Genomic DNA, 13,298 nt, shown 5'->3' with positions numbered 1-13,298 from the left:
TTTTCACAGTTTTTCATAAAGTTATCATACTATTATTTAATATTTTCCTATTCTGTGATTTTGAAAAATTGCTTGTACTGTGAAATAGTTCTATGTCTGAGCTCCCTAGAGTGTTGTATTTTCTGAAGTCGTTTTTATGCTTTCTCTCATTCTGTTTTGATTAATACTACTCTGTACTGTGTTCTAATATCTGATTAATCCATATTGATTTTCTCTATTGATTTTGATTTGTAATATATTTACTCTTGTTTTCTGTTTGTTTTGGCAGAATAACTTTAGGATTGTTTTGTTATGCTGTTTTAAAAATCATTGAATATTTGTATCAGAATTCGTGAACAAAATGTCCAAATTATCTTTTAGCCAGGTTAAAATAAAGTGAATATCTAACTTGACCCATTGCATGGGTGCTCAAATGATGGTATTCTAAGTAAGTAAGTAAAGATTTTACTGCTATCAATTTAATTGAAAAGAATAGAGTCCAAATAAAGGATAGAATGATGAAAACTTAGTGTTACAGTGACACATTGATCTCATTTCTTCAGGTTTTGTTATACACCGTGAATCAGTCTTTGGAAGAACACAGTATCACCTAATTTTAATTGTGGTCTCAATGGCCAGACTGGGTGTGTGCTCAGTCACTCAGTCATGTCCAACTCTTTGCGACCCTGTGGACTGTAACCCACCAGGCTCTCCTGTCCATGGGATTTTCCCAGAGTGAATACTGGAGTGGGTTGCCATGCCTTCCTCCAGGGGATCTTCCTGACCCAGGGATTGAATCTAGGTATCTTATGTCTCCTGCATTTGCATGCAGCTTCTTTACCAGACTGCCTGGGTTTAAATCAGCTCCTCTACATATTTGCTGGACTTGTTATCTCACAGTGGGATGGTAATGGTGCCTACCTCATATGATTATGAGGAGAATCAGCTGATACATACCAAGGACTTCAACAATAGGCAGCCAATAATGTTAGTTGTGTGAAGGAGATTTCAAGCTATAAAGACACATTTTGGTTCATTTGAGAGGTCAGTTTACCTACGTATCTTTTTTCTTCTCTAATCTGAAAGTCTAGCCTGTACAGGTTTGTATGGGCAGCATGACCCAGTACGGCTGTACTCTCATCCCTGGCGTTCGCTGTTAGCAAAGAAATGCTTCTGAGCTTCTGCACCTTACTTATTTATTGTCGATTCTGGCAGCCATCCCCTGGCCTCCTGGCAAAAATAGCTGGATTTCATTAAAATTCAATCTCTCTTGATATCATCTCTGCTGGATATTAGAAGGGACTGCTAGCAGTGGAGCTTTAGCAACCTAATTAAGAATGGATTTGGGTTGAAATTTTCTAAGTGCTCTAAAATTACAGTCTGTAAAGTTCCTCTCCCTGTCACCCACATCCTTGCGCCCTGGGCTCCCTGTTTCTCCCCAGCTCATCCTGCCAGCATAAGCTGGGCCGAATCTCTGTGGCTTTCCCCATGTAGACACTGAGATGACTCTGGCTTCGTATTTCAGGTGCAAATCCTCTTTCATCGTCCGGAGTTCCCGCTCCCAGGTCCCCTGGATGAGTGAAGCCTCGGTCTGCCATGGAAGCTGGCCCCGCCCTGGCCTGGCTCCTGCTACTCAGTCTTCTGGCTGACTGTCTGAAAGCCGCCCAGTCCCGGGACTTCACCGTGAAAGACATTATCTACCTCCATCCTTCAAGTAAGACTCCCTTCTCTTCGCTGCAGAAATGTCACCTGATTTCAAATAAGATTTGAAAGCTGAAAACTGGCCAGGAGTAGGCAGCCTTCCATGTGGGGGAAACCTGGTGACTTATTGTTGGGAGTGTACATGCTGGGCTTCCCAGGTGGCGCTCGTGGTAAAGAACCTGCCTGCTAATGCAAGAGATGCAGGTTTTGATCCTTGGGTCAGGAAGAGCCCCTGGGGGAGGAAATGGCAACCCACTCCAGAATTCTTGCCGGGAAAATCCCATGAACAGAGGAGCCTGGTGGGCTACAGTCCATGGGGTCGCGAAAGAGTCAGACATGACTTAGCGAGCGACCGAGTATGCACACATGTGCATGCCACCAAAATATGCTGTGTGTGTTTACCTCCCCCTTTTACAGGGTGTTTGTTTTTAAGTAAAATATTTGGCTTGTTTGCTCTGTTCCCTGCACCATGGCTCTGATTCTGAGCCCTCTTCTCTCTGACTCTGCCAGATCTCAGTCAGTTATCAAAGTAAATGACTGAGTCCCAGAGGAAGGTGTTAGTAAAAGATCAGGCCTTTATAAGCAAGATAATAGCTGGCCTTCCTGTCTGTGCATCTAATTCTCAGTTTCAGCATAATTACCTCTCACCACTTCCTATTGCCTATCACTTTCAGTTTCCTGTGTTTAAGAGTTATCTTCAGAGTGCAGAATAATGTGTGTCCCAGGTCCCTTCCCCGGAGTGTCTGACTGCATGTATCTGGGGCGGTCCCCATGGATTTTTGCTTTCAGCAAGAATTCAGGTGATTCTGCTGCTGCCTATATTCTAAGAATCACACTTTGGGGAACACGGCAGCTTAGCTTCCTCTGTTGGTCACCATCTCTGTATTTATCTCATCTTTTATATTTGCTTGACCCTCTACTGGATTGCCAGTGTGGTGGTGAGTGTGTGTTAGTTGCTCAGTCTTGTCTGACTCTTTGTGACCCCATGGATGGTAGCCAGCCAGGCTCCTCTGTCCATGGAATTCTCCAGACAAGAATACTGGTGGTATGAGAGGCGGGTATTTAGTCTGTGGGCTGACCTTTTAGCATTTGCCTCAAGGTGTATCATTCTTTTCAAATGTTCTGTTTGACAAACTTCTTGAGCATGCACTGTGTTTGTCAGGCGTTGGGATGTGATAGGCAGGAGAAATGTAAAGGCAAACCAACCATAGTCCTTGCTTTGGAGGAACTTGCAGCCTGCAAGGTAGAGGCAGTCACTTGGACTCCTTTGATGCCACATAGTTAAAATATTTAATGTCTTCATGTTCTGGTTAAATGAGAGATGGTTCAAGCAATGCACAGGGGCTTGGACTCTACCTGACCTTGGGTGAGCACCTCGGTCAGCTACTTCATAGCCTTCTGACTTGAAATAAATTCTCTACCTTTGTGAAGAGTAAGTAAAAGAACACACACAAAGCACTTAGCACTGTGAGCCATGTATGTGTGAGGAGTCGCTTCAGTCATGTCCGGCTCTGTGCAGCCCTATGGATGGTAGCCCATCAGGCTCCTCTGTCCATGGCATTCCCAGCCAAGAATACTGGAGTGGGTTGCCATTTCTCTTCCAGTGGACCTTCCGGACCCAGGGATTGAACCCATGTCTCTTGCGTCTCCTGCATTAACAGGCAGGCTCTTTACCACTAGTGCCACCTAGGAAGCCTGTGAGCCATAGTAAATGCTCAGTAAATAATGAGGAGAATCTTTTAAAGTTTGATCTCTACATTTCTAGCATGGTTAGAATGATGTATACCCTATAGTATTGTATTGTGGACTAGAAATAATATTTGTAAAGTACTAGACCATTCAGGTATAACCTAAATCAAATCCCTTATGATTATACAGTGGAAATGAGAAATAGATTTAAGGGCCTAGATCTGATAGACAGAGTGCCTGATGAACTATGGAATGAGCTTCGTGACATTGTACAGGAGACAGGGATCAAGACCATCCCCATGGAAAAGAAATGCAAAAAAGCAAAATGGCTGTCTGGGGAGGGCTTACAAATAGCTGTGAAAAGAAGAGAAGTGAAAACCAAAGGAGAAAAGGAAAGATATAAGCATCTGAATGCAGAGTTCTAAAGAATAGCAAGAAGAGATAAGAAAGCCTTCTTCAGCGATCAATGCAAAGAAATAGAGGAAAACAACAGAATGGGAAAGACTAGAGATCTCTTCAAGAAAATTAGAGATACCAAGGGAACATTTCATGCAAAGATGGGCTCGATAAAGGACAGAAATGGTATGGACCTAACAGAAGCAGAAGATATCAAGAAGAGGTGAAAAGAATACACTGAACAACTGTAGAAAAACGATCTTCACGTCCCAGATAATCACGATGGTGTGATCACTGACCTAGAGCTAGACATCCTGGAATGTGAAGTCAAGTGGGCCTTAGAAAGCATCACTACGAACAAAGCTAGTGGAGGTGATGGAATTCCAGCTGAGCTATTTCAAATCCTGAAAGATGATGCTGTGAAAGTGCTGCACTCAGTATGCCAGCAAATTTGGAAAACTCAGCAGTGGCCACAGGACTGGAAAAGGTCAGTTTTCATTCCAATCCCAAAGAAAGGCAATGCCAAAGAATGCTCAAACTACCGCACAATTGCACTCATCTCACATGCTAGTAAAGTAATGCTCAAAATTCTCCAAGCCAGGCTTCAGCAATATGTGAACCATGAACTTCCTGATGTTCAAGCTGGTTTTAGAAAAGGCAGAGGAACCAGAGATCAAATCCAACATCTGCTGGATCATCAAAAAAGCAGTTCCAGAAAAACAGCTATTTCTGCTTTATTGACTATGCCAAAGCCTTTGACTGTGTGGATCATAATAAACTGTGGAAAATTCTGAAAGAGATGGGAATACCAGACCACCTGACCTGCCTCTTGAGAAATTTGTATGCAGGTCAGGAAGCAACAGTTAGAACTGGACATGGAACAACAGACTGGTTCCAAATAGGAAAAGGAGTACGTCAAGGCTGTATATTGTCACCCTGCTTCTTTAACTTCTATGCAGAGTACATCATGAGAAACACTGGTCTGGAAGAAACACAAGCTGGAATCAAGATTGCTGGGAGAAATATCAATAACCTCAGATATGCAGATGACACCACCCTTATGGCAGAAAGTGAAGAGGGACTAAAAAGCCTCTTGATGAAAGTGAAAGAGGAGAGTGAAAAAGTTGGCTTAAAGCTCAACATTCAGAAAACAAAGATCATGGCATCCGATCCCATCACTTCATGTTAGATAGATGGGGAAACAGTGGAAACAGTGTCAGACTTTATTTTTTTAGGCTCCAAAATCACTGCAGATGGTGACTGCAGCCATGAAATTCAAAGACGCTTACTCCTTGGAAGGAAAGTTATGTTCAACCTAGATAACATATTGAAAAGCAGAGATATTACTTTGCCAACAAAGGTCCATCTAGTCAAGGCTATGGTTTTTCCTGTGGTCATGTATGGATGTGAGAGTTGGTATGTGAAGAAGGCTGAGCGCTGAAGAATGTATGCTTTTGAACTGTGGTGCTGGAGAAGACTCTTGAGAGTTCCTTGGACTGCAAGGAGATCCAACCAGTCCATTCTGAAGGAGATCAGCCCTGGGATTTCTTTGGAAGGAATGATGCTAAAGCTGAAACTCCAGTACCTTGGACACCTGATGCGAAGAGTTGACTCATTGGCAAAGACTCTGATGCTGGGAGGGATTGGGGGCAGGAGGAGAAGGGGACGACAGAGGATGAGAAGTCTGGATGGCATCACTGACTCGATGGACGTGAGTCTGAGTAAACTCCGGGAGTTGGTGATGGACAGGGAGGCTGGCGTGCTGCGATTCATGGGGTCGCTAAGAGTTGGACACGACTGAGCGACTGAACTGAACTGAACTGAGGCACATACATAACATGAAATCAGATGCTTACTATTTATGCTGTTGTAATTGACTCAGTAAACTGAGAATGCTAAATATACATCACTAATTTTTTTAACTCCAAATATATTTTTGATTGGCAGCTAGTAGTTTCTTTAGATTTATTGTTCTCACCAGTATAGACTGATGCCTACTAGTTAATTGTGTGGAAAGCTTATCTGGCTGCTTGTTTTTGCAAGGCAGTTTATTTTAGTAACATTCATGAAAAGAGAGTGCTTTGGTAGTTTTTCTGTTTTCTAGGATTGCATTGTGTTATTTTCTCCAAGGGCTTCCCTAATGGCTCAGATGGTAAAGAATTTGCTTGCAATGCAGGAGACCCTGGTTCAATCCCTGGCTCAGGAAGATTTCCTGGAGAAGGGAATAACCATCCATTCCAGTATTCTTGCCTGGAGAAGTCCATGGACTGAGGAGCTTGACGGGCTACAGTTCATGGGGTCACAGCCATGCTTTTTTTAACTGGAGTCAGTGAGAAAAAAAAAAGCCTAGGTTCCGGTCTCTTATGTTTGATTGCCAGGACTTAAAGCTTCTGTGGGATTCTTTGTCTGCTTCAGTGGCAGACTCAGAAGTCACTAGGCCTCATAACAGACCCATGCCTGGCCTTCTCTGAGGCTGTGACTATACACAGAGTAGGAAGGAAAGTTAAAAGGGGTTGATTTAAGTGATCAAGAACCAGACAAACCTACCCACTGCTTCTGCTTCAGAGGTATGATGTGTCAGTGCTGGTGTTGGATGGACCTCTGTTTATTTGTTTCTTTTTGGCTGTGTTGGGTCTTTGTTGCTGTGTGTAGGTTTTCTCTAGTTGTGACAAAGGGGGGCTACTCTTCGTTGTAACTTGGGTTTTTTTTTTTTTTTCCAGTGGCTTCTCTTATAGCACAGCATGGGCTCTAGGAACATGGGCTCAGTTGTTGTGGCTCTTGGGCTCAGTTGCTCCACTGCATGTGGGATCTTCCCAGACTAGAGATCAAACCCATGTCCCCTGCACTGGAAGGCAGATTCTTAACCACTGGGATACCAAGGAAGTCCCAAATGGGACCATATTTGGAAAGTCCATTTCAAAATGGGATCTTTGAAGGATGACCTTTGAATAGCACACGAGGGGCAACCATCTGTGCTGTTTAGAAATTGATGGAAAATTTCCACTCAGGTGACCTATGTTACTTGATGCTTTTGAACTGTGGTGTTGGAGAAGACTCTTGAGAGTCCCTTAGGCTGCAAGGACATCCAACCAGTCCATCCTAAAAGCAATCAGTCCTGAATATTCATTGGAAGGACTGCTGCTGAAGCTAAAACTCCAATATTTAGGCTACCTGATGCAAAGAACTGACTCATTTGAAAAGACTCTGATGCAGGGAAAGATTGAAGGCAGGAGGAGAAGGAAATGACAGAGGATGAGATGGTTGGAAGGCATCACCAACTTCAATGGACATGAGTTTGAGTAGACTCTGGGAGTTGGTGATGGACAGGGAGGCCTGGCATGCTGCAGTCTGTAGGGTTCCAAAGAGTCGGACATGACTGAGAGACTGAACTGAACTGACCTGACCTATGTTAATTGAATAGAGCCATGGCCTGATTAAAAAGAGCTCACTATACAGAAAGAAATGCAAAAAGGCAAAATGGTTGTCTGAGGAGACCTTATAAATAGCTGAGAAAAGAAGAGAAGCTAAGGGCAAAGGAGAAAAGGAAAGATATACCCATTTGAATGCACAGTTCTAAAGAATAGCAAGGAGATATAAGAAAGCCTTCCTCAGCGATCAATGAAAAGAAGTAGAAGAAAACAATAGAATGGTAAAGACTAGAGATCTCTTCAAGAAAATTAGAGATACCAAGGGAACATTTCATGCAAAGATGGGTACAATAAAGGACAGAAATGGCATGGACCTAAAAGAAGCAGAAGACATTAAGAAGAGGTGGCAAGAATACACAGAGGAACTATACAAAAAAGATCTTCATGACCCAGATAACCACGATGGTGTGATCACTCACTTAGAGCCAGACGTCCTGGAATGTGAAGTCAAGTGGGCCTCAGGAAACATCACTACGAACAAAGCTACAGGGGGTGATGCAATTCCAGTTGAGCTATTTCAAATCTTAAAAGATGATGCTGTGAAAGTGTTGCACTCAATATGCCAGCATATCTGGAAAACTCAGCAGTGGCCACAGGACTAGAAAAGGTCAGTTTTCATTCCAGTCCCAAAGAAGGGGCAATGTCAAAGAGTGTTTATATAACTGCACAGTTGCACTCATCTCACATACTAGCAAAGTAATGCTTAAAATTTTCCACGCTAGGTTTCAATAGTATGTGAACTGTGAACTGTGGACTTACTGATGTTCAAGCTGGATTTAGAAAAGGCAGAGGAACCAGAGATCAAATTGCCAACATCTGCTGGATCATCAAAAAAGCAAGAGAGTTCCAGAAAAACATCTACTTTTGTTTCATTGACTACTGCAAAGCCTTTGACTGTGTGGATCACAACAAACTGTGGAAAATTCTTCAAGAGATGGGAATACCAGGCCACCTGACCTGCCTCCTTTGAAATCTGTATGCAGGTCAAGAAGCAACAGTTAAAACTGGACATGGAACAATGGACTGATTCCAAATCGCGAAAGGAGTATGTCAAAGCTGCATATTGCCATCCTGCTTATTTAACTTATATGCAGAGTACATCCTGCAAAATGCCAGGCTGGATGAAGCACAAGCTGGAATCAAGATAGCCGGGAGAAATATCAGTAACCTCAGATACGCAGATGACACCACCCTTCTGTCAGAAAGTGAAGAAGAACTAAAGAGCCTCTTGATGAAAGTGAAAGAGGAGAGTGAAAAAGTTGGCTTAAAACTCAACATTCAGAAAACTAAGATTGTGGCATGCGGTCCCATCACTTCATGGCAAATAGATGGGGAAACAATGAAAACAGTGAGAGACTTTAGTTTTTTAGGTTCCAAAATCACTGCAGAGAGTGACTGCAGCCATGAAATTAAAAGACGCTTGCTCCTTGGAAGAAAAGTTATGACCAACCTAGACAGCATATTAAAAAGCAGAGACATTACTTTGCCAACAAAGGTCTGTCTAGTCAAAGCTATGGTTTTTCCAATAGTTGTGAGTGGATGTGAGAGTTGGAGTATAAAGAAAGCTGAGCACGAAACTGATGCTTTTGAACTGTGTTGTTGGAGAAGACTCTTGAGAGTCCCTTGGACTGCAGGGAGATCCAACCTATCAATCCTAAAGGAAATCAGTCCTGAATATTCATTGGAAGGACTGATGCTAAAGCTGAAACTCCAATTCTTTGGCCACCTGATGAGAAGAACTGACTCATTGGGAAAGACCCTGATGCTTGGAAAGATTGAAGGTGGGAGGAGAAGGGCACGACAGAGGATGAGATAGTTGGACGGCATCACCACATGGTAGACATGAGTTTGAGTGGGCTCTGGGAGTTGGTGATGGACAGGGAAGTCTGGTGTTTTAAAGTCCATGGGGTCACAAAGAGTCAGACACGACTGAGTGACTGAACTGACTGATACAGAAAGAAGTGATGGAGTTTTCTGATGTGATTTTGGAATATGGAGAAGGGCAGAGGCAGTTGTTCGTAAGGTACATTATATGTTGATTCGCCCACAGGTCTGGCCTGGGTTCTCTTTCAGAGTCTCCATAACTGGTCACAAGGAATATAAGTTTGTGCTGGATTCAAGTTCCTGCCCATGTTTCCCACTTGCCCAGAACTTGGTTTATTCTGCACACTTTAAAGCAGAGTTAACTTCACATTTCTCTGCACTATTTCAGAAGTTTTTGGTGTATTTTTGCTTGTTTTTACACTTGGATTTTTTTAAATGGTCATAGTTGTCTGCCCTTGAGCAGCACCTAGTAGACTGAATTTAGATAAAGCTATCTCTCCACAAATAAGCAGGTTTCTATAGAACATAGATAATAAAAAATAGATGAGGGAAGTGTGGGATTATTTTGATTTTGAATTATTAATATAATCGCCTCCCTTTGTAGATGGAGGCACAGATAGCTTTCTTGGGGTCAGTGAGTGAGCCTGATTCCATTAATATTAGATACTGCTCAGAACCTGCCCAAGGAGAAATACAGTGATGCTTGAGATGTGAGAAGACACGTTTTCTACACCAGACAAACACGAACTCTTTTCTCCAAGACCCCAAACAGCCCTCAGAGATAGCAAGGTGTGGGACTGGAACCTGGGTTGGCAAAGTTCAGCCTCCCATGACTAATCTCCTTTGCTCTATGGTTCCCTATAATCTTTGAAGTTTCTAAGCCTTTAAAAGAAATAAACTTAATGGCTTTCAAACTTAAGGCACTGTCCTCAATAACATTCTTTTTCATCATTTATATGTTTTTTCTTTTTCATGTGAAAAATGATGGATTTCTTCCCAGCCCATAATTAAAGTACCACAAGCCTAATAAAAACCTTTAAAGCAGGTGTTCATTTTAAGAGACATGGAGCTACTTATTTGGTTGTTAGACCTCATGCATAATAGCAGAATTTAACATTCTAAGTGACTTCAGCCTGTTCTTGGCCTCTTTTCTGTCCTTATAATAGAAACCTTTCCAGAGAAATCCTCTGGTTGCATATTCTGTAGCTTTTCTTAATCATGTGGACCAGAGTTCTATCTCTGCAGGTGCCTTGTTTACGCCCAGATAGTGAGCCAGTGAAAATTTTCCATAATTCTACTTTACAAGAGGGCTTCCCTAGTGGCTCAGAGATAAAGAATCTGACTACAATGACAGAGACTGAGGTTCAGTCCCTGGGTTGGGAAGATCCCCTGGAGAAGGGAATAGCTACCCACTCCAGTATGCTTGCCTGGGAAATTTTAGGGAGTATGAAGACTGTTTAGAAAGGTCCCAGGAAATGCATTTCTATCAGGAATATATTCGTGGTATTAAATTATACTGACAACATGTTGTTGCCTCATGGACAGAGAAGGTCAGTTTATTAGATTTCTAGAAATTTTGTGTTTGCATCCAGTTTCTAAAACCAATGGTAATTAATTTAGCAAGAATGAAAAATAAAAGTTTGGATACATTATACATCAGTATACGTTTTAAAACAAGACTCTCTTCTCACCGTGGTTTTGGTAACTTAAGGCCTGTATCCAGGCAAAATTTCCAAGAGATGGAAACAAAGACGAAATCTTTTCTGATGCCTTACAAATGAATTATGGGCGGTTGAACTATGGCTGACCAGGAAAGTTAATGGACAGATTATATTACAGGGAGTAACTGGGCACTTTGGCTTTTCTTTTTTTCTTTACAATCACCTTCTCTTGTGGGACCAAGGACTTATGCCCTGAAATACAGAGTACTAAGCTTATTAACTCTGTGATCAAGAGCCAAATTAGATTCATTCGCAGCTGGGGCCACAACAATTTGAAACCCTACTTGCTTTGTTATGCTTTGAAGTAACAAAGAAGAAAATAGCACATCTCTTAGGAACCTCTTTCTGTCCTTTTTTAAAAAAAAAAAAAAAACTTTTTTATCAGATGCAGTATCAGTTAGCAAGTTAGTGGAGATAATTGTTCATCTGTAGACCTTGCTTTTTAGCTAAATATTTCCAGGATGGGGAATTTAACCATTACATAGCATTGTGCTGTGATTATTGACTGAAAGCTGAGTCTGTTTTCAGAGATTTGTCACTGAAAAGGATTTGATTATTCACTAATCACTGCTACCTGCCAAGATATAAATACAAGTTCCTAAAAGTAAATGTTAGACTGTCATTGTTGAGAATGCACACAGATATGAAGTTGTGGATTCAAAAACCAAGCTCACCAAAAATGAGATCCTTTGGTTAATTGTCAAACACTTTCAGAGCTAAATGATTTTAAACAGAGCGTCTGTTGCTATCCTAGTGTTTTAGCTCATATTCCTGTTTAAAGTTTTATATGCTCTGAGTTAATTTCAGACTCTAGGCCTACTCATATAAGAAATGGCAGTGTTTAATATTGTCACTAGTCTTGCAAAAGATAATTTTAAGACTCTCTTAATCCAAATGTGGGACACTACAACTTGCTAGTGCTAGGCTCTCAATAAGTTTATTTTTGGAATGGCTGGATCATCAGTCTTCGTTCCAAGTTCTTAATTTATCTCTTTGATGGGAAAGTTTCCAGAAATAACTAATCCAGCATTCCAGCTAAAAATCTTACTGGCTGCTGTGACAGACAGATAAAATTGGATACTCTAGTGAATTAATCATGCAAGCTGAAGTATTATGGTTAACTTGGCAGTCATAAACCTTGGTGAATATGATCATTTTTTGAGAAATGCTCTTCTTTGACAAATCATTTACATCTTTTTTTCCAAAACTCCTTCTTTAATAATTCTACTTCAAATCTTACAAAGTTCTACCTGTTACACTTTTTTATATATTGAGTACCTTAAAGTAGGTAGCAAAACTATATTTAATGTATCCGATCAGGATAATTTCCTAAAATACTTGGTATGTTTTTAATGATGGTATTTATAAAAATAATCTAGTTAAAATGTCTGTAAGAATATTGAATGCCTTTTGGAATATGAGAATCTATTTTAAATTCTTTAGGTGTATACTTACCTAAACCAGAATCTTTTTACTTGAGTGTAACCCACCTATCTAGGCAGTAGGATGTAAAGATAGAAAAATTTTCTATATGTAGTTTTACAAAACAATTGACTTCTGCTTTATTATAATTACATGATAGGGAGAGCATGTTTAACCAGAGTGAAATTTTCTCTCTGGGAATGTAGTGGTTGGATGGCTATGGCTAGGCTGCCTTCCATTCCTCATTTTTTTAAGACAACCCATGCTCTCAGAATCATTCTGCTTATGAACTTGAGTTACCAGTCACTAGGAGGAACATAGAACTCTCAAACAGGCCTGTTAAATGTTCCAGTTATCTGTCTTTTTTAGACAGTTTATAACTTTTGATCATGTTAGCTTATTGGATATTGTCAGAGTCAGCTCTGTGAAATATTGCAAGCAAGATGGGCAGCTATTCTAGGCAAGGTGAAAATCAAAGTTATATCTGGCCCATAATTCTGGCCTTAAGCTGCTGCCTCCTCCTTCATTTATTTTTGATAACATACTTAATTGGTTCCATGTGGGCAAAGCAATTTACCCTGAGATGATTATTTCCGCTAGTGGGACATGCAGGCTCAGCCATCTGCGAGGAAGAACAGTTGGCTGCTGCAGATGAAGTGTTTGCGTGTTTGCAGCTTTCAAAGAGGCCAGGTAGTTTTACAAATTAGAACAGACACACACACACACACAAGTTCTGTCTATGAAAGGCAAAACTCTAAGCAACAAAGCAAGCAAATGATTAGAACTAAGCAGCAAATGAAAATACATCAGGGAATAGGACAGACAGCCTCGCCTGACATTCCTTATGGATCCTCTTCCTTAAATGCCAAGGAGACCCTGGTGTGTGGTGCACTCTAAGAGCCTGACTCTCATGGGTGTATCCCACCTGAACACAAGTGCAAGGCAAAGAATACACGTACTGGAGGACAGCCCCTTCAGAAGGCAGGAAGAGGCAGCTCAGGGATGCGGAATGGAGGGGATGGCTAGGAAGAGCTTCCTGGAATCATGAATCCCTGAGGCTGGAGCTAGGATCCCACAGTGCACCCACACCCCAACCGTGCCTTCAGCACGCTGCCCCTGGCATTGGCTGTGGGCTCCC

The 13,298-nt window shown here is 41.5% G+C and overlaps 1 protein-coding gene across 1 annotated transcript in view; it reads left to right on the top strand.

Annotated features, from left to right (window-relative positions):
* LYPD6 (LY6/PLAUR domain containing 6) overlaps positions 1-13,298 on the top strand; it is a 129,700-nt gene that overhangs the window by 91,819 nt on the left and 24,583 nt on the right. Inside the window, exon 2 of the mRNA XM_061438373.1 lies at positions 1,505-1,693. Within this exon, the coding sequence (XP_061294357.1) occupies positions 1,576-1,693 (118 nt within the window). The 5' untranslated portion in view covers positions 1,505-1,575. The remainder of the gene's footprint in view (positions 1-1,504; positions 1,694-13,298) is intronic.

Source organism: Bos javanicus, chromosome 2 (genome assembly GCF_032452875.1).
Source record: "Bos javanicus breed banteng chromosome 2, ARS-OSU_banteng_1.0, whole genome shotgun sequence".
Lineage (NCBI taxonomy): Eukaryota > Metazoa > Chordata > Mammalia > Artiodactyla > Bovidae > Bos > Bos javanicus.
Note: the sequence above shows the minus strand (reverse complement) of the source record. Positions and strands in the feature narration are given on the sequence as shown.